General features: G+C 40.7%; 1 protein-coding gene across 33 annotated transcripts in view; it reads right to left on the bottom strand.

Annotated features, from left to right (window-relative positions):
• The window catches only part of shank3a (SH3 and multiple ankyrin repeat domains 3a), a 651,448-nt gene that overhangs the window by 384,638 nt on the left and 241,085 nt on the right, over window positions 1-25,725 (bottom strand). For all 33 annotated transcript variants that reach the window (XR_011348059.1, XR_011348061.1, XR_011348060.1 and 30 more), the window contains one exon: window positions 12,733-12,936. Coding sequence is in view for 30 of the 33 variants with exons in the window: in XM_069908797.1 (XP_069764898.1) it covers window positions 12,733-12,936 (204 nt within the window). In the remaining 3 variants the exon portion in view is untranslated. The remainder of the gene's footprint in view (window positions 1-12,732; window positions 12,937-25,725) is intronic.

Consider the following 25,725-nt stretch of genomic DNA (forward strand, 5'->3'; position numbering starts at 1 on the left):
GCATAAGGTCTGTCATTTTGATTCCTTATGACTTCTAGAGGTTTGAGAGCTTTTGGTACATTTAATCCAAATTAACATCAATCTTGGGTAAGCAAACATCTTTTAGATGATTCCACTATTTAATATCATCTTGATAGGGAATATTCTCCTTATTCACGGGCATAGTCTTCTGAGTATATACACTTGGAAGATCGCAAAATTCAATCCAGAAATCTGTAAACCTGAAACTATATTAGTTTCAATGTTCCTTTCATCATTCATGGTCTTCAACAAGATTTGTGATCTTTCACCATGAAGATTAAGTTTATTCATCAATTCAAGAGTACAAAATGATGCGGTACTTCCTAGATCAAGAAATGCTTAGGTCTTCAGTATGAAGCATCCTTTTTTAGCTTTAACCTGCACAGGAATTATTGAGAGAGCTTTGTCACCGGCCCCAGTAAGACTCTTTGACTATGTCTTTAGTCTTGGATTCAGATAGTTTGACTTCTTTCTCAACTTTACTTTGTGAAGTGTGCAGTAATTTGGGATGCTTTAAACTGGATATATCACAACTGAGTTGCTTATTACAGGTTTTGCTGATGTATCCTTTACACAAGCAACCAAAACATATTCCATTCTTCTTTAAAAAGGTTAATTTCTTGTCATACGACTTTTTCTCCAATTGTGAACATTTCCTGAACAGTCTGAACTTCCTTTTCCTTTGTTTCCTTGTTCTTTCTTGTGCTTGTATCTGACACAGCAGGAACAAAGGTACTTTGCTTTGGTTTCTTTTGAGACGATGATGTAGACTACTTTACATCTTTTTTTTGTTAATTTTTTTATTTTTCACACAATAAACCATACTGACCAAAATACATAGACATTTTTCTCTTGAATATATCATGTCATTTTCTCGCCTTTTCCCCCCTCCCTTCCCTCCCTCCCTCTTCCCCCCCCTTCCCATTTATTCAAAGTTCAATCTATAAGATACATTAAAACCGTTAAACAATGTCATCACTTAATAAAAATAAACAAGAAATTTTTGTCTTTTACTTTTATATACTGAGTCAGTACATGACTACTTTACATCTTTAGGAACTATTGATGCATCCTTAATATTTTCAACTACTGGTACAGTGTTAACATACACATGCCATTCCAAGAATTGTACGACATCCTCAAAAATGGCATCCCTTCCAGAAAGCACCTTAAGCTCTGCAATTTTGGTTCTCCATAATTCCCTCATCTTATAAGGTAATTTATTGACAATAATCGACAAATTCAGCTCTTGAAAATGTGCACTACTTCCCATTACGTTATAACATCTTCTCAGAAAAAGTACATTTGCTTGTAAAGCAAGTGATTTTATTGCTGACCAAGAAAGAATCTTGTCTATGTGGTCCTTGTAATTTTAGGTTCATTGCCATAATGATGATGCAATAATTCTTTTGCCCTTTTAAAACCTTGTTCTGGATTCATATATTGGTAACTTTGACTAACTCCTTCATTTGTCCTCCAGTATACTGTTCCAGGTAATATGAACGATCTTTAGCATTTTTTTTGTCTTACTTTCAATGTGACGTTCAAAGGATTTCATGAATGTTAGATCTTGTAATGGATCTCCATTAAAAACTAGAATTTCCTTCTTAGGTAAACCATATGAACCTTGTTGCAGCGCTAACATAGCAGAAATTTCAATTTGTTTTTCTATAAGTCTTGTTCACCATGGCTTGTGACTGGCTGTCTTGTTGTGAATGGAGGATATGGAATTTGAACCAGTGCCATAGGTGTAGGACCTAGAGTTGTAAGTAATGGCACTGATGGGCATCCTTGGTATGTAAGTGATGGCATTGGTGATGGCATTGATTTGTTGCTGGTTCTTCAGCATCACGAAGAGACATCAATTGTTGAGTATGATCAACTCGCATGATTGAACCTTTTTGAAATATTCATAAGTTGTGTGCTCAGAAGTCATTGAATATCACTAGCCCTTTCTACCAGGTTGGTCATTGACATTTGAGAACTATCAGCACCACCAGTGCTTCCTTGCTGGAGTACACTCATTTCTTATGCCTATGGTACCCATTGATCTGCTGGAATGTTAGGGGCTAGTCCTTTGGGTATTTAACTTTGAGTGATAGATATTGCAGAAGCCTGAGCTAATGGTTTTACTATGGCCAAATTCATAGCATATTGATCCTCAAGATCTAGTTTTTTTCTTTTCTCTCTTCAATAATCTTTCTTGTTGTTCTTGCTGAATCTTCATTTCAGCTTCTTTCCTTAGTTGCTGATTCTTCATTTCAGATTCCATATCTTCTAAAGCATGTCTTTTCTCCAACCATTCATATCGTGGATCAATAGTAGTCAAGTCTGTGTAGCGCGAATAAAAGCTCTCACGACTGGAAGGAGAACACATGGTTTTATTAGCTTATAACAAAGGGTAGGATCTTACAAAGGTCTTCAGTAAGGCTCTGGGTTTAGATGGGAAACCTGGGTTATATATGGGTAGTTGGGGGTGAAGCCAGCCATCTGCACAACCCATCATCAGTGAATCTCAGTTCACTGCTGTATTCTTGAGCCTTAGCATGTATTGCTGATATGCTTAAAGCATGCAAAGCTGTACTTGCTCTAGATCCATTTGAAGAACTTCCTGTGCTCATAGCCTTGGAAATACTATCATCAGGATTCACATCTGAACTTTCAGATACTGCTGATTCAGTCTCTATCTTCAGCTTTTCGCTCAGTAAAGCACCAGTGGGGCTTTGCAGTGTACATTCATCTGTTTCAATTGCACTAATCTTTAAATCAGCTGATGAGGCCTGAAGTGCCTTAATGGAGTCTTCTTCTTGCTTAGTAGTTGAAGCCACTCCTTCAATGGTGGATGGCTCCAATCTCCTGCCAAGCGCTGTCAGTATGCCTAGCTACCTCAACTTACGATCAAACAAATCTTTGAGAGGAGCTATTTGCTCGAGGTCTTTAGCTCGATGAGACGACTGCTTCTCCATCTTGGATTCTTCACACTGCAGTCTTTCTTCTCCTGGCTTCCTGGAACTGTAAACAAATGTGATCTTGCTTAGTCCCTTTAATAGGATTTCTCTGGCTGAATTGTCTTGGATCTGTGGTACTTCACACAAACTGGCATATCAGATGTTTTTAGAACACATACTTCTGGCCTTCCTGCCAATTCTGCAAATAAGACCTCTATGTTATCTCTCCAAGGTTATAGGTGTCTGCAGTCAGACTTGTGGTTTCTAGAATATTCTAACAGAAAACTGCTCTTCTTGTTAAAGATTAAATACTTAAATGCTTTTAACAAGTTGTAATTCTTTCAGACAAATTTTATGAGCATTTCCTCCAAACACTTTCCAAGTTCTAATATTTCCCAATTTCAAAAACGTGTCCTTGGTATTGTATGCTTGTACGTAGAAGGTAGTTGCTTGCTGTGAGCTGGTATGGAGGTCCGGCGCTATAGGCTGACTAGGGGGAAGAAGCACCCTGCTTGCATATAAATGTTCCTGTCCACAGCTCTTAGCTCAGATTGGGATTAGCCTCATAGATGGCTAACACTGCCATGTTCTTGCTAATAAAACCCTATGTTATTCACATAACTCCTGTCTCATGAGTTAATAACTGCAGTTCAATTTTATTAGAAGAATTTGTTTGAGATTACTTCAAAAGTAGTGCCCAATCTGAAAACAGTCGGGGGATGAGGACAATAGAGCAGTCAGTAGAGCACGGGGTCACTGACCGGAGGCTCAACAACTGCCTCCTCTGGGGGCTGCAGCACCAGCGCATGTTCAAGCCCCACAGCTAGTGGAAGCGCCCACACTGCTGGAACATGTGCCTGCACCCAGATCTCGACGTCTGGTAAGAATGGAGCATATTATGAAACCTGACAGGCTCAAGCTCGACCCACGAACCCCGGAGGCTGTGACTAACTTTGAGAATTGGCTGCAGTGCCTGGAAGCATTTTTAAATGCGGCTGGGATAGTGGATGGTGAGCTGAAGCTACTCCTACTTCTGTTCAGGATAGGCACCAAGGCCTTCGTGTTGATAAGAGACAAGGAGTCTTATTCGGCTGCTATCACTGCTCTGAGAGAAAAATATATGGGCCAGTGGAATGAAGTGCATGCCAGACAAGCAGCAGCCGGGGGAGTCGATCAGTGACTTTATCCTGACCCTTTGTGACCTGGGCAGAGTGTGGTTAAGGAGAGTGGAGTCTGCAGAAGAATTTGTTGATATACTGGTCCTGGATTCATTGGTCTCTGGAGTGAAATCAAACTATGTGAGACAGTGGCCGCTAGAGACGGGTGAGCTGAATTTAAGTCAAGTTATAAGAATCGCCAAATCAATAGACCTTGCGCTTAGAAGAGGGGGGGTTATCTACTCGCCTGAACCAGCTGCTGAATTATGGCCGCGTGCCCCTACTCTACTCGATACTCTGCTGAACTGCCCGAATGGCAGGACTCAAGACTCAGCCATAGACCCTGTCATGGCTGCAGTTCCACGAAATCAGCTGAAATGCTACTTCTGTGTACAAGCTAAGCACCCAAGATCCTGATGCACTGCTAGAGAGGCTGTGTGTGTTAAATGCAGCAAGAGGGGGTCACTACAGAACAGTCTGCAGAGAGGTCTCTAAAAGGTCCGCCAAAATTGTTATCTCTGGAGAAGAGCGGGAAAATCCAGTAGTTGCCTGATTATCTCAAAATCTCCCGCCAGCTCACAATGTTTTGTGTGAATCCAGCTGGACTGCGCCCTCTGGAGACAAGCGACATGAAGAACAGGATGATGCAACACTGACAATGCTGGCCTCGCTGGAACTAAATCAGGCAAGTAGCCATGATTTAACCTGTTCCATGCTGAATATAGAAGTAAATGGGCACACGACAGACCGCTTTTTTGACAGTGGAAGCACCGAGAGTTTTATCCACCCTCATGTGGCTGCCCTCTGCACTCTTGAAGTGTGAAACACTGACTGTAAAATTCGCTTAACCTCTATCTACCATGCTGTAGAAGTACATGGCTACTGTCTTGCTGACCCGTCAATTAAGGGTGCTGAATATAAAGATTTCCAATTGCTTGTCTTACCCAATCTCTGTGCCCCTGTGCTCTTAGGGCTGGATTTCCAGTGCCAGCACAAAAATGTAACCCTAACTTATGAGCCTCATTCGCATCTGGTGGTCAAATAACCCTTCTGCAACTTCTCAATACTGAATGTCCCCATCGTGACTATTCACCACTCTCACACCTGATTGCAGATCCATAGCAACTAAGAGCCAGCAGTACTCTGCTGCCAACTGGTCCTTCATCAAATCAGAAGTACAACAACTACTGCAGGAAGGTTTTGAACACCAGCCGCTGGCGTGCTCAAGTTGTAGTGGTAAAACAAGAAACAAAGAATTGGATGGTTGTCGATTATACCCAAACTATAAACAAATTCACTCAAATAGATGCTTATCCTTTGTGATAGTACAGATTCTATCACCAATGTGTATATGTACAGATTGTAGTGAAGGATGACTGTGATTGGCTGAGAGTGTAGCCACACCTACTGGCAGGTCTTAAAGTGTTGCTCCTAGCCAGACCAGGTCATTCTGGACTGGTCGACCTACATGTGATTTGCTCCAATCTTTTAGTTAATAAAAGCCTTGGTTTGGATCAACAAGTCTTTGGTTCTTTCGACGCGCTCTACATCCCTTACCAAGAATAAATGACATGGTGAACAAAATAAGCCCATTACAAGTTTTTCTCCACTATAGACCTGAAATCTGCCTATTACCAGTTACTCATTCATGAAAGTAACGGTACTTATACAATTTTTTGAAGCTGATGGTAGGCTGTATCAATTTCTTTGCGTCCTTTTGGGGTCACTAACATAGTGTATGTATTCCAGAGAGAGATGGACCGCAAGGTGAATGACAATAACCTAACTGCAACCTATCCTTTCTTAGATAATGTAACAGTCACAACTTACAAGACCACAGCATTAATCTCAAAAAGTTTCTCAAAGTTGCCCAGAACCTAAACCTCACATACAATGAACAAACGTGCATTTTCTGTACAACTAAATTGTCTATCCTGGGCTATGTGGTCCAAAATGGTGTGATCAACCCAGATCCTGACCGGATGCAACCTCTCATGGAACTACCAGTCCCGACAATTCATAAAGCCCTTAAAAGATGTCTGAGATTTTTCTACTACTATGCCCAGTGCGTACCTCGCTATGCCAACAAAGCCTAACCTCTTATCAAAGCATCCTCTTTCCACCACTCTCAGAACAAGCTCTTGCTGCTTACACTAATATCAAGCAAGACATTATCATAGCATCACATGCTAACAACAAATCTAAGCCATTCCAAGTGGAAAGTTACACCTCAGATTTTTCCATGGCTGCTACCTTAAATTAAGACCCATTGCCTTCTTCTCCCTCACCTTGCAGGGCCTTGAAATACGAGACTCGTCAATTGAGAAAGAGGCTCAGGCAATTGTCGAAGCAATTAGACAATGGTGACATTACCTAGCAGGTAGATGGTATACACTAGTCACTGACCATCAATTAGTATCCTTCATGTTCAACAACCAGGCTCATAGTAAAATTAAAAATGACACAATACTCTGCTGGAAATTGTAACTATCCACCTTCATCTATGACATTCTCTACTATCCGGGCAAACTCAATGAACTCTCTGACGCCCTGACCAGAGGTACTTGTGCCTCTGTAAATTTTGCTCAACTCCAAACATTACACAAACAATTATGCCACCCTAGGATAACAAGGCTTTACCACTTTGTGAAATCACGCAACCTCCCTTACTTTGTTGATGAGGTTCGCGCGGTCACTCGCAATTGCTAAATCTGCATAGAATGAAAACCAGTTTTACTGACCACCACACACAAACCTCATCAAATCCACCCATCCCCTAACTTCCAGCGTCGCCAACATATACATCCTCAACATTCTCCCATTTCCCTTTCGCAATTCCCTGCAAAGACACATCATCAAGTGTCTCGATCACCTCTTCTCCCTCTTCGGTTATCCAGAATACATATACAGCGACAGGGGATCCTCCTTCATGAGCTACGAGCTCCGTCAGTACCTACTGGCCAGAGGCATTACCAACAGTGGTACCACTAGCTATAACCCTCAAGCTAACGGACAAATAAAGCAAGAGAACTCCACGATCTGGAAGGCCATACTCCTAAATATCAAAACTAAACACCTCCCTGTCTTTCATTGGAAGCAACTTCTCCCCACTGCACTACATTCCATCCGCTCCCTCCTCTGCACAGCCACCAATGTGATGCCTCATGAACGTATGTTTTCTTTCCCAAGGAAATTGACTACTGGAAAAACAATGCCTAGCTGGCTCACGACCCCTGGAACTGTGGTACTCAAGCATCATGTGAGAAACCACAAATTAGATCCATTAGTCGAACGAGTTCAACTTCTTCATGCTAACCCACATTATGCCTTTGTTGTTTTTCCAGATGGGAGGAAGGACGCAGTGTCTTTCCAATACCTTGCACCAGCTGGGATGCCTGAGTCTCTATCACCTCAAATATCCAGCCCAACTACACAAGTACCGCTTGGTAACCAACTGCCTAACTCTTGTGGCACGCCGATGAACAATTGTCAATCCCACTAACAGGCTCTTCACCCCGTCACATCCATTTTCTTCCACAAGAATCTAACCTTACACCTACAAATAACAGTGTCGAACATCCACCCACGATGCCATCATTTCCACCACTGGACCTTCTCCAACTCGGGTATCACCACCACAAGAGTGTCCAACTCAAATCTCACCACCGCAAGAGCTGAGACGGCCCAGACGTCACATCAAGCCACAAGAGAGACTCAACCTATAATTGTAACTACTCATACTCCACTTGTGTACTCTTAATTTAGCCTTTAATTCATGATTTTACCAGTCTGTCAAGACTGGCTTTCTTTTTTTTAAGGGAAGGTGAGTGTGGTGATCCTTGGTATTGCACGCTTGTATGTAGAATGTAGTTGCTCACTGGTAGCTGGTATAGAGGACTGGATTTATAGGCTGACTGGGGGAAGAAGCCACTACTTGCATACGTGTTCCTGTCCACAGCTCTAAGCTCAGATTGGGACTAGCCTCGTAGATGGCTAACACTGCCATGTTCTTCCAAATAAAAGCCTATTTTATTCGCACAACTCCTGTCTCGTGAGTTATTGACTGCAGTTCAGTGCCATCTTCTAGGAAACGTGAGTGACAATATTCCAAATTACTATCTTATTAATCCAAAATATCAAATTTTGTAGTTGCAGCTGTAAGTAGCTTTAATTTGTTGATAAAACAGATAAACATTTTGCATACTTAGCATTGAGATTTTCATAACAATGAATAGACAAAACATACTGTAAAATAATACAGTACAATGATATTCCACTTTAAACAGATACACCCAAAATTATGATTAAGACAAATTAAGATGAATTCAAAGAAAAGTATCTTGACCTTGTCTCTACCACAATTCTTCAAAGAACGAGATGCAAGCTCTCCCTACGTCTAGATGTTATGACATAGTAACTATAGTAACACTACAAGCAACAATTTTTCTTAAAGGATAGACAAAAAAAATAACTAAGAAGTAAAAACACAAGGTTTTAACCTTTACGGTTTGCACTGTTACGAGTCCAAAGGACCCCAAAATGCAGCAGCAATAGACATTCACCAAGACAAGTGGTTTTTAAAACAAAAGTTATTTTTAATCAACTTTCAACATGAAAATAGAATCAAACTTTAACATCTCTATACTTAACTAACCCAAATTAACCCCCTTCTAATTCTAAGCGCACGTGTATGTAATGTGTGTAAATTCAAGAAAAGTTCTTTAGTTCACAGTTCAATCTCACTTCTCCTTCTTCCAAGTTCTCTGGTTGCAGGCAATCACCATACTGTGCACAGAATTTAACATGAATAAAGTTCATCGGGCTTGGTGCTCGAAAGGAAAATGTTTACCGCTTAGGAAGGTTCTTGTAGGGTTTGCAGAGAGAGATATTTGTTGCTCCAGGATTTCCACAACTGAGGTACCACCACTAGTCACCTCAAGGTCTCGCTGATGAAACTTACCCCATCAAGGTCTTCTCAATGCTAATCTCTTTCTTCAAGCTACCACAGAGTTCCATTCCTTCCTCTATTTCAAGAGAAATATCAGACAGATAGCACTTCCAGCCATCTACTGCTCTGGAACTTGCTTTCATCAGTTTCAAACAGTTTTCCCTGGATTGCACTTTTCAGTTACTTGTCAGTGTCCCACACTCTGACTGACTGACTGAGCTGTTAACTCAACTCTCTCTCTTTTCCAACTCCAACTCCAAAGAGAGCATGTGACTCTTGTCTTGCAAAACCCCCACCTTCCTGAGCAAAACAACAGGAATTCTTTCTTTTGCTCCCATCTGTTGTTAGATAAACAAAATCCAGGAGTGAACTTTCCATGAGCACTTTGCAGATAGACAGCATGACTCGAGCAAGACAATGGTCAAGCATTTTATGATGTCAGTTCAATTAACACCTACTTGTGAAAGGTGCTTACATTCTCCAGAGATCCTGCAATTGTGAATTCTTCAGTCTTTCAAATAAGATCGATTTTAAAATGTGTGAATGTATGTGACCTACTCTAAATCTTATAAATTCTCCCCAAATATTAATATTGTTACAGCACGTTCTCCCCATAACCTGCATGGGTTTTCCCTGGGTGCTCCAGTTTTCTCCCATCTTTCAGCTCTTGTGGGGTTGCAGATTAATTGGGTTTCACTTGGGGGGCAATGGGTTTCATTAGCAGAATGGGCTTCTTCCATGTTGTAATTAACATTTTTACATTTTTTTTTTAACTCTCCTAATCTGCCTTTGGTCTCTCTGGTGCAGAGAAAGCAACATTGTGGAATAAGTGCCAGTAAATTGTTGCTTCACTTGTTTGGATCCTTGGATGGCGAGAAGCTAAGAGGTCCCTTTCTCCTCATACAGAATCTCCAACAACCTATATCCAGTTGTCTGGTCTGCTGAGCATTTCCAGTGTTCCCTATTTTTATTTCAGATTCTCAGCAGCTGCAATGTTTTGAAATTTTGATGGAGATTTTGGGTCTATTTCCCACAGGCTATCCCTCACTCTCAGGGAGTATGGCAATGAAGGAAGAAATGTGCCAATTTCATATTGTTCTTAAGAGCAACACACAAAATGCTGGAGGAACTCAGCACGGCAACCTTTCAAACTGAAAACACTTTGAATTTCTTCATTTACCTATCCACAAACTTACTTCATTGAAAAAATTCAAGATATTTCTCATTCTTTATCAGAAAGTACAACCCTTTTTCCATAAACTTAAGGACATAATCCATTCTGACAACCTAAGCACAGCAATATAAGAGGACTGCTGAAGATGATGTTCCAAGTATAAGACTTCACATTTAGTCCTCTGTAATTTTGCGTGGAGCAAACAGATGCTAAAGTAATATAATCAAGACGTAATGGTATTCTATCTAACAAAGGCAACCTTTGTTTTCTAATTACCCATTCCTCACTGTACGACTCTACCTGACCCCTTTGATTTTCTTGTTTCTCTTGTCAGGCATCTGCCAATGTACTGTGTCCGAAATATTTCACTTCTTCCTGGTTCACCAATCTTACATGGGGTGTCCTACCCCTCCCACCCTATCCGCTTTATACCAGCTTGTCTTCTCCACATCCCCAGTTTTCATAAATGGTTTTGGCCCAAAATGTTGACCATTCTGTTTCTCTCACTAATGCCAGTTCCACCAGTAGATTGTGTTCAACAGCAGAAATGGCATCTGATCAATTCCTTAACAAAAGAAAACAGTTAAGGCAAAAGATGAGGAGAGAGCAAGTTAAGTTCAGGGATATGGTCAAGAGGTGATATTGAGAGGACAGGCTTACAGTATGTATGTAATTTTCCTCAAGAAAATAGATTAGTTTACGGGAGGATTTATGAACAAGTACATGGATAACCCAAAAATAAACGAATACCCATGTGAAAGCCAGGGAGATCAGAAGGCACTGCTGGAATAGTTATTATTTTGTCTCCAGCAAAATTAACACAAGAACTTTACCAATGAAATGGTTTTAATTGTACACCACTGAATACTGCTCCTATCAAAATAAGTAATATTCCATCACAAAATATTTACCAAACAAATTATTAGAAAATAACAGAGAAAATGGTGTCATTGGTAATGTGATAATACAGACGCATCCTACTGAAGTTTAATGAAGCATGACACCCATTACTGCACCAATCCCTATTAACATAACTTACTCAAAAAGGGAAACTGCTCTTTATTCACAGGTGGGACAGTGGGTGTTGTTTGCATGGACCTGAGTAAAGCATTTAACAAGATACTTCATTTCAGGTTGATCCAGAAGATTATGTCACATTAGGTTCATGGTAAACTGAATACAAAATTGGCTTAGCCATAAAAGTCAGAGGAAAGTGGTGGAGCAGTGATTTTGTGGCCTGTAATATTCCATAATGATCATTGCTTGGACCTTTACTGTTCGTGATATAAAAAAATTATCTGGATATAAATATAGATGGCTTTATTAGTAAGCTTGCAGAATGTTGGTGGTTTGATTAGTAAGTTTGCAGATGGACAACACAAAAATTGGTGGAGTTGTGGATAGTGACGAAAGATACCAAAGGGTATAGAGAGCAATTTAGGCAGAGAAATGGCATATTAAGTTTCATCCACACAAGTGAGAGGTGTGTGGTCAAATGCATACAATAAATGCCAGGATCTTTAGGAGACTTGATGTAGAGAGGGAACTTGGTGTGCAAGTCCACAGCTCCCTGAAACTGTTAACACAAGTGAATAAAGTGATTAAAAGAAAGCTAATATATGCCTGCCTTCATTGGTTGGGACACTGAGTGTAAAAGTTGAAAAGTCTTGTTGCAGTTGTATAAAAGTTTCATAGTTTGGAAGTGATTCTTAAGGACAAATGTTTGTGTACAATTGAGACAATTAAAAGATTGGCAGTTAAACATACATTTTAGATCGTGGAAAAAATGCATGTGCGGGTGCAAGACTTGAGGATTAGAATTCGTTTGGCAAAGTACTGGATTTGCACTGAAAATGATATCAATACATCTAAATTCTGATACAGAACCATTCTAAACTATTAAGATGGATTGTTATTTCGCTTCCATAAAGGGTGACACTCACATTCACCCCAGGACCAATAATCAGGCTCACATTTCATGAATAAACATAGATCCTCTTAAGGTTCTTTTCGCCTAGAGGAATTCATCACCAGCCTCTGTAAAGTTGGTTGAATGTATTCTCCTTTCTTATTCAGAGACTCCATATTTATATCTCTCTCCAGAGAAAAGTACATGACCTAGACTGACATTCCAGTACCACGATGAGGGAATGTTATAATGCTGTTGATGTCAACCTTTCCTCAGGTGAACATAAAAATCCATAGAGGGAAAAACAAGAGCAATTATTGCGTATTGAACCATATTTATTTCTTAATCAGTATAACTTGAACAGACTTAAACAGAGTATTTTCACATAGATCTCATTCATATTTATGGCATAAATGTCCTACATTGCTAAGATGACCATTCTTCAAAAGTACTGTATTTCATTTCTTATGAACATCCTATGTTTATTAAAGATAATAAGTAAATCATCCAAACAAATGACGTTGGAAACAAATAAAAGGCTCTACAAGGGCAAAGATACAGAATAAACCAAATACCTCCAAGTATGGTATGCGTGTGTCAGGGGGTGTTGGGTATTCTCGGAGCAGGCGTTCTTCATCCAGGAACTTCCCCACCCTCCCGTTGTGTGCTGGTTGAAATAGCCCATAGTTTAGTACATCCTTTAGAGTCTGATTGAGAGTGCACAAAATCCGTTGCTTAGACACCCAGACAGGGGCATCAAGATTGAATCGCATACATTTCTGGAAAATAGAAGTTACAAAGAATTAATGAAGCATCTTATTTCTTGTTGACTTTCTCTATCATTCACAAAATTCTGTCCTCACTTCCTCTCCACTCAGAAAAAGCAACACTGCCCCATGAAATTAAACCCCCTAATTCCATACCATGTGATCCAGCAGTCCTCCAGCGGCACACTATTCCTCACTAGTCCAAAATGTGAGGATAGGCCAGTCCATATTGAGAAGTTTCACTGAACTTGATCTCATCACTCATGCATACGAATGTAAACATGCACACAAGCACCCAGATACAGATTTTTCTTTTTGCAGTATTATAGGGATCAATTGTTAGGTCCAAACATTATTAAACTGACCATCTTCAATGTAAGTGAGTTTAATCATCCACTCTTAATATTCACTAACATTACAGGTACACAATCCTTTCTCTGGAACCCTGAGGGGACGGTGTGTTCCGAATTTTGAATTTTTCTGGATTTCAGAACAAAAGCCCCAGATTTAAGTCCACCCGAATTATGCTGCCGTATCCACCCCTTTCCAGTCACATCTCTCCCCCCCTTGCCCACCTGAGTCGCGCTGCCATCTCTCTCTCCCCCTGCCCTCCCGGGTCGCACTGCCATCTCTCCCCCACCCCGCCTGTTGAGTTGCTCTGCCGTCTCTATCCCCCCCTCGCCTGCCCAAGTCATCCTGCCATCACTATACCCCCTCGCCAACCCAAGTCGCGCTGCCGTCTCTCATCCCCCTCACCCACCCGAGTTGCGCTGCTGTCTCTCAACACCCCCCCCCCGCCCAAACTAGTTGTGCTGCTGTCTCTCTCTCTTTCCGCCCCCCCGCGCCCCCCCCCCCCCCCCGCCGCCTCTGCAGTACCAGCACCAGGAAAAAATACTGGTTTTTGGAGCTTTCTGGATTTTAGATGTCCAGATAAAGGATTGTATACCTGTACTATTTTTATATCTCCCACCATGAACCAGAAACCATCTCCCATTGACCAGAAACTCATCTGGACCAACTACATTAAAAAAACATAGCTAATACAGCAAGGGGAAGGCTATTAATCTCTTGACATACTAAGGCCTTTCCATAATCTTCAAGGCAGAAATATAGGGCATGATGGATATTCCCCAGTTGCATGGATGTGTGTGGCTCCAGAACAAACCACTCACTTGATTGGCATCCATCAACCACCCTAAATATTACTTTCCTTGACTACCAACACATGATGACTGTATTCAAATTGTATTGTTAGTGTGAATGAATAACATTATCTCCCAACCTTGCAAGATCTATCACCAAGAAAGCAAGGGCAATAGATGCATGTGCAATATCCAGTTTTGGAAATGTATTGCCAGCCTTTCATCATTGTTCAATCTAAACCTTGGAACTCCCTGCCCAACAACACTGAGAGTAACTTCTTTGGGACTGCAGAAGTTCAAGGCTGCAGTTCACCCCCACTTTGTCAAGGGCAAATAGGGATCAATAAATATTGACTTTGCCAGTAATTTACAGATTCTGAAAATGAATTTATAAGAACTCTCAAGGCAAAAACAGCAAGGGTAAAATGCACAGCAAAAATCCATCCATATTGCTGCACCAAAAATATCCAAGTCAGTTATAACACTAATTACATGTAGATTAAACTCTTTCTGTAATATTTGGATGAAACATTAAAGTCAAGAACAGCACAGATAAGATAAAGAATACAGCACCCTCCATGTCATCTCAGTTGTTGTATCTGGGATTGATTATATTAATGCAATCTCCAAATATTTCAAGCATATAATACATGCCCTTGGTATTTGAGTTATCAAAGAGAGTACAATTACCATACTGTTGCCCTGCTATCAGAGCAATGAGTGGAAAACTGGATTATTTAACATTTATTTAATTATTGAACAAGCATGTACTACACTAGGGGTTTCCAAAGTGGTTGATATCGACCCCTGGGAGTCAATGGGATTATCCAAGGGGTCTAAAAATGCTAGGGCAGGTCAAGAAACATCGGGGGTGGGTGGTATTCGATTGAACTTTTGGGGGGTCAAAAGAATTGTAGACCCCAAGGATCCTGCTTCTATCCGGGAGCCTGAGGTGACTTCTTCGATTTGGACTGCACCGCACCTGATGTTGAAGACTTGGACCCAGCTTCGTTTGACATCTTCCTGGCCAAAAGCAAAGGTTTTTTTTTACTGTTATTGTAATCACTCAATTGTTTAATTTACAGATATGTTATTTGGTGTTTGGGGTGTTGTAACAAAGTTTGGGTTGTTGGTGCGAGGCCTAGATACTATACGTATGGTATGCAGTTTCCCTCACTAATACATATGGAAACTGCACGTCTATTTATTTATTTGTTTGTTTATTTATTTATTTAGTACATGCCTGGGCGTCTTTGAGGGATAAAGGATTCCATAAATGGGTTGATGGACTAAAAAGTTTGGGGACCCCTGTACTACACTGATGATAATAACATGACAAGCACCAAGTCAGATACTAGTAGTAAATTAAACCTATTTCATGGCCAACAAAATCCCATCAACCTTTCAGGGAGCAGCTTCTAAAATCTGACAAACACTTCCTAAAAAGGTTGTCAAAACATGAGTGAAACCTGGGAATTGCCAGCCAAAAGGGATTTGGCAGTTACTTTCGAAATGCAGTGATCATTTTTGCCTGCACTATTTTTTTCTGGTAGAGAGTTCCAGATCTCCAAATACTTATAGAATAAAATATTTTTTCTCAACTCTCCTCCAAAATCCACCTGAATGTATGCCCTTGGTTTCAGATCTCTTTGCTAATTACATTATTTTTTTATTAACCCTGCCAAGGCTTCCAATAATTTCTTACATCTCAATCATGGTATATATGTATCTATTTATGTAGCAGCTGTGTCATAGTGCAAAATGAAGAATGAGAAAATGATCAGACTTATTTGAGTCAAAGTTCAGTAAAAGTCATTTACTTAATCAGTCACCTGCATTTTTTTGAAACCCCATGCATTCCAAATGACATCATTAAATTGTGACATCATGATGTCACTCGGAACCTCCTGAGCCTCTCATACAGCCTCTGTAAGGGTAGCCCATGTAAACCTCTACACACAAACACACAGTCCTGGAGTTCCTTTGGGATGAAGGGTGCTGTTGTTCCATGCCTTGACGTGGGAATTGGGGCCAATTTTCCAAGCCGCTCCCACAGTCTGCCTAAGACTTCAGTTGGTGACACCTCCTGTCTGCGTGCTGTGGGCTCAAACTTCCCAGATACAATGAGTGGGGCTCCATAAACCAGCTCAGCTGATGAGGAGATGAGATCCTCTTTGGGTGGCATTCTTATTCCCAGGAGGTTCCAGGACAGCTTTTCCACCTAATCAGGTCCCTGGAGGTAGGCCATCAGTACAACCTTCATGTGTCTATGGAACCGCTCCACCAGGCCATTCGACTGAGGTGGGTAGACTGTTGTGTGGTTGTGATAGTACAGATCTATCGCCAATGTATATAGTGTATATAGTTACTGTATCTAGACTGTGCTTACAGCAATTGGCTGAGAGCTAAGCCACACCTATTGTCTGGGCCGTAAAGGGTTGTGTCCCTAGCCAGGTCGGATCATTCTGGACTGGTCGGCCACCTGTGAAGAGCTCCTGTCTTTTGCTAATAAAAGCCTTGGTTTGGATCAACAAGTCTTTGATTCTTTCGACGAGCTCTACAATTTTATTAGCAAAAAGAATTTTTTTTGAAAGGGATGGAGCATTTAACTTGGCCAGAAAAACTTGATATCGACCCACAGTCAGCCTTTAAGTTCTGGCTGCTGAACTTTGAAAACTTCCTGAGATTCATTGAGGTGGAGGAGGATAACCAGCGTCTAACAGCATTGCTGTCTCTGGTGTCCTTGAGAGTCTACGAGAACATCCAGGATGAGACCACTTACACTGCAGCCATAAAGGTACTGAAAGAACTGTATAATCAACTGGTGAACAGAGTTCATGCCCGGCTCATGCTTGCGTCGAGGAAGCAACAGCCCGGCGAGTCCAGCGTGTGGTGGAGCTGCATTCCCAGCAATCATGACAAAACGTCCCAGAGTGTGGAGGAAAACCAAGGGCTTATGTTGGAGGTGACCTATGTGGGTAGGCTGAACCGAGATACCAAGCAGAAATAAAGCCTCTGGCACATGAATCAGTTGATGTGTCTGTCATAAGATCCACCTCCAGCCACCCAGTAAATCTATCGATGACCTAGACCCTCATGACACCAGAAGTGGGCCAACAACGTCAACATGCACATGGTCAAATCTGTGCCTTCCTGTGCCTTTGCATTTTCACAGATTGGCAGTCCATGCCCAGTACTTGACCTGTTTTTTGAATCCATGCCATACAAACTTGTTGGCTATCAGGCAGGCGTTTGCTTGAATGGAGGGGTGGGACAGTCTGTGAATGGCATCAAAAATGCAATGTCTCCACGCAGCAAGGATGAGAGGGCGAGGCTGACCTGTGGAAACAACGCACCGGAGAGTGGTACTTTGTGGCCAAGGCGACATTCTTGAATTGCAGGCTCATGACAACAGTTCTATAAGCCATCATGGCACTGAGCTTTTGTGAGCACCATGTAGTCTACACCCAGAGAGAGGGCATGTACTACTTGAACGAAAGAGCAGGACAGGACATCAGACACCAGATTACTCTTACCGGAGATATGTTTAATCCTGGTTGAAAACTCGGATACATAAGATAGGTGGCATTGCTGACCAGGGATCTGATGCCTTCACAAAGGCAAACATTAGCAGTTTGTGGTCAGTAAAAACCATTAAGTCCCTACCTTCTAACAATTAGCGGAAGTGTCTGACTGCTAGGCACAGCGCCAGCAGTTCCCCAATGAATGTGTTGTATTTTGTTTCTAGAGGGTGGAGGTCTCTACTAAAAAACATTAGAGGCTTCCATTGTCCATTGTTGTACTGTTCCAAGACCACCTACTGCCATGTCAGAAGCATCTATCATCAAGGCGGTTGGTGCATCCATTTGTGGATGGACCAGCAATGTTGCCTTTGCTCAGGTGTCTTTGGTCTGCTGGAATGTTACCATTATCTCCTTTGTCCACTAGGGTACTTTGGCATCGCTGGACACGAGGACAAAGAGGGGTTTCATAATATAAGCTGGAGAGGGTAAAAAGTGGTGATAGAAATTGACCATCCCCACAAATGCCTAGAGTCTTTTGATGGTATCGGGCCTCGCAAAGTTGAGGATGGCTTCCATTTGCTAGGCAATGAAACAACACCTCAGCTGTTGATTTGATGTCCCAAGAACTCGATAGAGGACTGCTCGAATTTGCACTTGGCAGGGTTTACAGTTAGCACGAAATCCTGTAGGCGGCAGCATAGTAAACACAGATGCTGCCATTGTTCTTTGTGAGAGTAGCTGGCGATGAGAAGGAAGTCCATGCCAAGCCCCATTGCATCCATCAGACGCTGGAATGTTTGTGCAGCATTTTTGACCCAAAAGGATTCTCAAAATTTGAAGAGGCCAAACAGTGTTATGATGGTGATCTTGGGCACATCCTCTGGGTTTACCCACACACCAAGTCAATTTTAGAAAATATCCTGGCCCTATGAAGATTAGCTGTAAAGTCCTGTAGATAGGGCACAGGGCAGCGACCTGCAGTGGCAGCATCGTTGAGGTGCCTGTAATGCCCGCAAGGTCTCCAGTTTCCCGCAGCTTTGGGCACCATATGTAGTGGGGAAGCCCATAGGCTATCAGACCTGCCTACAATTCCAAGTTCCTCCATTTTGTGGAGCTCTTGTTTTGCAAGCCACAACTTGTCAGGCGGCAGACATTAGGCTCAGGTGTGTAGAGAAGGTTCTTAGGTGAGGATATGGTATGCAACTTTGCATTTGGGTGTGGCAGTGGAGAACTTGGGAGTGACGATGTCTGGAAATGCCACAAGAAGTTTGGTGAATTTATTGTTCAAGTACTCCACTTTTGTTCACTCTACATAGTCTCGTAGGTTTTACAACGAATTACCTTTACTGTTTTTCCATTAAATCCTGAATTATTATTGTTGGGAAAATTTGAGAATATAACTCCTAAATTAACTTTATTTGATCTTCAATTGAAATTTGCAAAGTTAGTTTTGGTGATAGCAAGGAAATGTATTGCTGTTACTTGGAAACCAGATGTTTCATTAACATTTGAAGGATGGCATTCCGAGATTCAAAGTTGTATTCCTTTAGAAAAAAATTACATATAATTTAGGGTAAATATTCTGTATTTTTACAAGTTTGTAAAAATAATGAGTTTTTTTTCTTTGTTTTGAATTCTCTAAATCAGTGAGGTTTTCCCTAAATGAGGAAAAATGCTCTTTTTGGGATCCTTGAGCATCATCTGATGCAATACAAATTAATATATAGTTATGTTATTATGTATTTCAAATTTAAATTTTTAGTTATTGGGGTTAGTTAAGATTAGGGAGGGGAGGGTTTAGTTGGTTTTTAAGGTATTTTTTCATTATTGTAGTTTTTTTTCCCAGTAGTTTATTGTTTTTGTTTCTTTTTTCCTTTCTTTTCTTTACTATACATTATCAACATATATTTGGAAACAGTGTAACATTGTGATTTGATATTAACTGTTATAATTATCATATACATGTTAAGTTAAATAAAATATTCAAAAAAAAAGTACTTCACGGCATCTAGGTACAGGACAGGTAGCTTGTCTTTTCCAAGGCAGAAAGTCTGAAACATGGTGTTCACCAACTGGCACCCTTTTAAGTCTACCATCAGTGAGTGGGCTCTGAGGAAGTTGGCACCCAGAAACGGCCAAGACACAGCAGCAAGAATGAACTTCCATGTGAACATACTGTCACCGAATTTTAGGGGTATAGACTGCGTGCCATACATACAAATCAAATGTTATTTACCGCAATGAGCAATTTACCGTTTGACACCTGGACCTGCACTCCTGGTACAGATGTCAAACCCTGAAGGAGGAAGGACACTAACCTCCACACCCATGTTGACTATAAATTTGCACTAGGAGAGTTTGTCCCAGATATAGAGTAGGCTGTTACGGTGGCCAGCCACTGTAGCCATTAGTGACGACTGGCCATGGAATTTTCCCAAAAAAGTGCAAGGGGGTCAACAGTGCCGACGTCCAGAACTTCAGCATGGATGGTAAAAAAAACTCCAGGTGGTTGTCACGAAGTCATGTTTGTCCGGGAGAATGTGCACCCTCATCACCAGTACACGTGGAGCCTGGGAGTTTGGGTATGATGCAGCACTAATTTCTGTGGGCCTTGCACCCTGCTGTTTCATGTGCCAAAGAATGTCTGTGCAGGAAGCCACTGTTGGAGGGTTATAAAAGTCCTTGTCAGCTAACAATAGGAAGATGTCTTATGGCATATGCTCTCAAACCAACTACTCAAAGAGTGAGTTTGCCAGTGCCAACGTCATTCATTAACTCCAAAGGGGCTCAGTCTCCATCCCATTAATATGGAGGAACCATATTACGGTCTCTCATGCCTTGAGAGACCATAAATCCGGAGGGAGGGGGGTTTAGGGTTTCGTACTTGCTGAGAGCTGGTGAGTCCTGAAAGAAATCCATTACTCGGCCAGCTGTATCGTGGTCAAGGGTGCTTACCACATGATAGTACTTAGTGGCATTTACTTCTATCTTGCAAATGTGGAACTGTGCCTCAGCCTTCCCAAACCAAACTTCAGGTTGAGTGGTCCAAAAGACAGGCAATTTGAGCAAAACCTCTGCATTGTCCATGTTGGGTCAAAATCTGTTTGGGCACGTTGGGGTCACCAATGTAGCAACTGTATCGCAGTGTGAAATTAAGAACAAGAAAATTATTAGACGTAGTTGAGTCGAAGTTCAATAAAAGTTGCTATATAAAGGATATTGTTTGACCTGCTGAGTTTCTTCAACATTAATGCTTGGAATCATTGTCTTGCTGTCGGATAAAACACCTCCAATGAGTGTGAAGCAGATGGGATGTTTCTAGACAACTCAGAATTCATTTTTCTCCTGCCATCAGCAGTTACATCATCAATAAATATAAGTGAGCCAGTACTTGTGGCAGCCATAACAAACTACCAGTCCCCCGCGCCCCCCCTCCCCCAACCACCACCAAGTTTCACAGATGAGGTGGTATTCTTGGGCATTTCCTTTATGCCTCCACTTTGCTCTTGGCATTACTCTGATATAGGTTAATCATGTTCTCATCTGAACACAACCTTTTTCCAAAATTCTGCTGGCTCTTTTATATGCTTCTTGGCAAACTCTAACCATCCTGTTTCTGTGGATGACTTGCAGAATAGCCTCTGTATTTCAGTTCATGAAGTCTTTGTCAGACAATAGTAATTTCCACACATTCACACCTGCCTCCTGAAGAGTGTTTCCGATCTGTCTGACAGGTATTTGGGGATTTTTCTTCATTATGGTGAGAATTCTTCTGTCATCAGCAGTGGAGGTCTTCCTTGGAATACCAGTCCCTTTGCGATTACTAAGCTCTTTATTATATTCCTTCTTCTTAATGATTTACAATATGTTTATTGTCTTGAACTGGGGCTTTGCAACTAGTTTTATGTTATTTAGTCTGAAGATTGTTTCTATGAACACAAGAAGATGCTAGACATATTTGCTGAGTAGTGGAATACCACTGAAGTCAGTCTTGCCCCACTCCTGGCTTTCCAAGTCTATCAGCATTCATATATAAATCCTCAGCCAACTTTAATCCTGAAAGGAACTTATCTGTATTTGGAAAAGATGATAGAATTTTGTCAAGGTCAGCGCAGAAGGATCCTTTACATTCTTCCTCCTTGTCAAATGCAGGCACATATATACTTATAATGTTGCAAATTATTTATTAACCAGTTGAGTGAAGAGAGCAATGAGCCATTCATTGATAATGACAGGGAACCTGGTCAAATGATTGACTAGAATGTCTGTGATAGAAAGGCTAATTATGCATTTGCTAGTCTATCTTCATATTTGTTTTCCTTTAACTAGCCTTCATCTGAAAATCTCATCTCACTTGAAATGGCAATGTAGGTCATAGAGTTTTATAGCACAGAAAAAGGCTTTTGTGTTGTACATTGAAAATTCTTAAGCAACCATGGATCTTCTGTGGATCTTTTTGCCTTTGAAGGTATAATCATTCCATGTTATATGAAATACTTTTGCTATTCTACCTCATTATGAATGATCCAAATAAAAGCAGTTATATTAAATTTATATTTTAAATTTAGACATACATCACAGTAACAGGCCCTTTCAGCCCAAGAGCCCCTGCTGCCCAATTTGCATCCATCTAACCTACATCTCCAGTACATTTCAAATGGTGGGAGGAAACTGGAGTCCCTGGGGAAAATCCATGCAGACATAGGAAGAATGTACAAACTCCTTAGACAGTGCAGGATTTGAACAATTCTTGTTATTCAATCAATACCTTTGTCTGGGGCACTTAGGGTCACAAGTTCTCCATAGTCATTGAGCAGAATAGTTTCTAAAAGGCTTGCTTGGTTGTAGTAATTTTGAACTTCTAACCATTCCTGCCTTTAGGTCTGAGATCAGAGACTCTCAGTCAACTATTGCATCTGGCCCGATTACCAACTCTCCATTTCCACAGAGGTTACAGCTGGGGATGGGGCAAATATTCTATTTGAAAACAGCCTGTGCTTAACTTGTTCAATGCAGGGAAGTCATTAGATTTGGTGGAGGAGAAACCTGTAAACCATAACAATAAAATCACAGATTAGGGAATGGTTTTCCTCCTCAATTTTAGCTTTTATCTGCTTATACAGCCATTAAGAGGTTATCCTGCTTTATCTACCTGCTTTGTCACTGGATGTTTGCCACTGAACTTTGTCTGGCATCTCACATGTGACCAGACTGCCAACAGAATTGCTCTTAGTCACTTTCGTACATACCAAAAGCATTAAAAAGCCCAAAGAGAAAAGCAACACTTCATTTATGCACTGAAGGGTCAAAAATGTCTAGATTATTTCTTCAGGTTTCTAGAATAGGGATAAACCCATTTTTTTTTCTGGTTTGAGGAGAGATTACTTCTTTTTGGTTAAAAAAAAACTTACAGAGGCACATCTCTTACTAGCTCAGAAACATTACCACAGAATACAGTGTGACCTTTGCCTAAGCTCTTTATCTTCTTCCAGAAAACACTTTTCCTCCATCCTAAGGTCAGAAAGAGGAATGTTTTTTAATGATTTAAAATGTTCAATTCTATTCACAACTGTACAGATATTGAATGCAGGCTTTCTTCTGAAAGACCTGAGCAGCATTCGAGCACCAAAGGGGAATTGACAGGCATATGAACAATAAGTTGCAAGGGCAGAGGCATCCAAGAAGGGTGAATGGGACTGAAGGCAATGCCACAAAGCAGAGCAATGAAAGTATCATCATCAATAAGTACAAATTTAATCTTCTCCCATGACATTCAATGATATTCCAATTTTTCCATTCTTCTGTCATCGTCATGATGTTAGGAATAGGGAGGGGTAAGATAGTACCCATCAAGATTGATATCAATTGGCCACATAAATACTTTGGGTGCAAGAGCAGATCAGAGGCTGGGTATCCTGCAAGCAGTGATGTGCATTTTCAGCACCTGCAAGCCACATTCATTACCTGGAAGAAAGCAACTTTAAGTATTTTTTTAAGTTCTGCAGGATAAAGCAGCACACTTGACTGGCATCTATCAGCTCCCCTAGTCACCCTTTACACTCTTCATCTAGGCTCAGCCTCAAGTTTCAGCTGCCTCAACATACATTTTCATAGGAGTTGAAGGGAATCATGCCTTTTGTCGCTACTAATCTGTTTCGGCTCAATTGAATCTACAAAAGAGCAATAGGTCAAATGAAATAGTTTCTGAATAATATCTGTACATAAGAAACTCTAAAATAATAAACAAAGGCAAGACACTTGGACTTGGATGAGTTGATCTTGTGAATGAAGTAGATGAAAGTATTAGTATTGCTATTAATTTTTGATTGTGTTCCAGTTAACAGTGAAATTTGAGAGTGCAGCACATGGAGGAAAGTTGTTTGAGGAGTCTGGAGTCATAATTAGCAAAGAAGGCAGCGAAGACAGTTTTTGTCTAATTTTAGTTAATTTACTGTCCTTCAGTTTCTGGTAGTAAAATTTTAATATCCATCTCCAACTGATTTTGATTTAGTTTCTACTCCAAAACCTTTGGTCCAATAATCCAGCTTAACCCCTCAGTGAGAGTGCAGGAGCCACCATATTCAGATAACAATATTAAACTGAAGCTTCTTCTCCATCCTTGGGTGGAAAAAAATCACATGGCAACACCATGCATCTGTCAATCAGTAGTTATAAAGAAGATTCTTTGATCATTATCACATTACCATTTGCAGGAGCTTGCAATGAGTGTATTGGTCACCTAATTTCCTGAATTACCACAGTAGCAACATGGAGTCATCAAGTTTTATAGCATATGTTGACCAAGTTGACTACCTAAGCTGACCCTTTCCTATCCACATACCTGTCTAAATGTCTTGAATGCTGCAATTGTACTAGCTTGTGCACTTCATCTGCATCTCACTCCATCTACACATCACCCTCTCTGTGTGAAAAAGTTACTCCCTTAGATTCCTTCTAGATTTCTTCTCTTAAATTTATGCACTCTAATTTTGGGAAAATTATAATAATTTACCTTATTCAAGCAGAAAGTCCCAGCCTATCCAGCCTCTCTTTGTAACTTGAATAGTGGCAGAAGTACTTCACAAGCTGCAAAATGTTTTGGGATGTCTTTCAACATATTGAGAAACGTCTGGTTTACCATATCTGACCATTGCAAGGCTTGTATTTTTTTGACCATCCCCTGCTGATCAGAAAATAGTGATCATCTTGAATTGCTGCAATTGCTGGTGAGCATATTCCAATACGATTGTTTGGAAGAGCTGGAGGATTTGAACCTCATAATAATAAAGGATCTGTACTGTACCACCATGACAGAATTCTGTGCAACATGGAGGGAAATCTGAAAATGATGGTGTCCCAATGCTCCTCTGTCTGGTCTTTTTACAACCCAGAGACTTCACAAGACCTACAAAGGTGGTAGGTGAAAATTGTATGGTGAAACCAAGTAGTTATGGAGAACTTAAAAAAAGAACAGGGCAGAGTTGCTCCCTGTTTTGCAATTCAAATAAGGTAAACATTGCTACTATTTGGGGTGAGGAAGGAGAGTGCAGTAGCAGTACCATCCACAATAAACTTAGAACATTAAGAAAGGCTGGTCTAAAAAAGCCACAGACCTTAACAGTACAATTCACTCTCAGCCAGAATAATCACCAAAAGGGGTACTAGTAAATTGTGAGTTTCCTAATGCATATACAATATTGGAGGGGTGACCTGTATTTCTAGTATTTAACATGTCTTGTTATCCTCCAGAGGAGCAGAATAAAGAGATGGGTGTGCCTAATAATGATGCTTAGATATTACTGTGGCAAAGTTAATATTTTAGAACTTGATTCTTATTTGAAATTATGCTCTTCTGACTCAACATTCAAACAGTGAAGTACAAATAAATTATTCATCAGTCCCAAGGCGATCACTATGCAGAAGCAGTGTTATCCTCATGCAGCTGACTTTCACTATGTCATCATGCATCATGTAAAATGCAAAAACATCAAATACAAATCAATAAAAGAGAAAAAATTCTGCTTTCCCAAAATAGCCTTGAATTCCACAAGTTATAATATTGTCAAGAAAAGAAACCACTGGTTACAGTTAAAATGGTAATGGTGTGCAAACCTTTAACAGTGATTTGAAGACTT

The sequence above is a fragment of the Narcine bancroftii genome, chromosome 13, assembly GCF_036971445.1.
Source record: "Narcine bancroftii isolate sNarBan1 chromosome 13, sNarBan1.hap1, whole genome shotgun sequence".
Classification (NCBI taxonomy): domain Eukaryota; kingdom Metazoa; phylum Chordata; class Chondrichthyes; order Torpediniformes; family Narcinidae; genus Narcine; species Narcine bancroftii.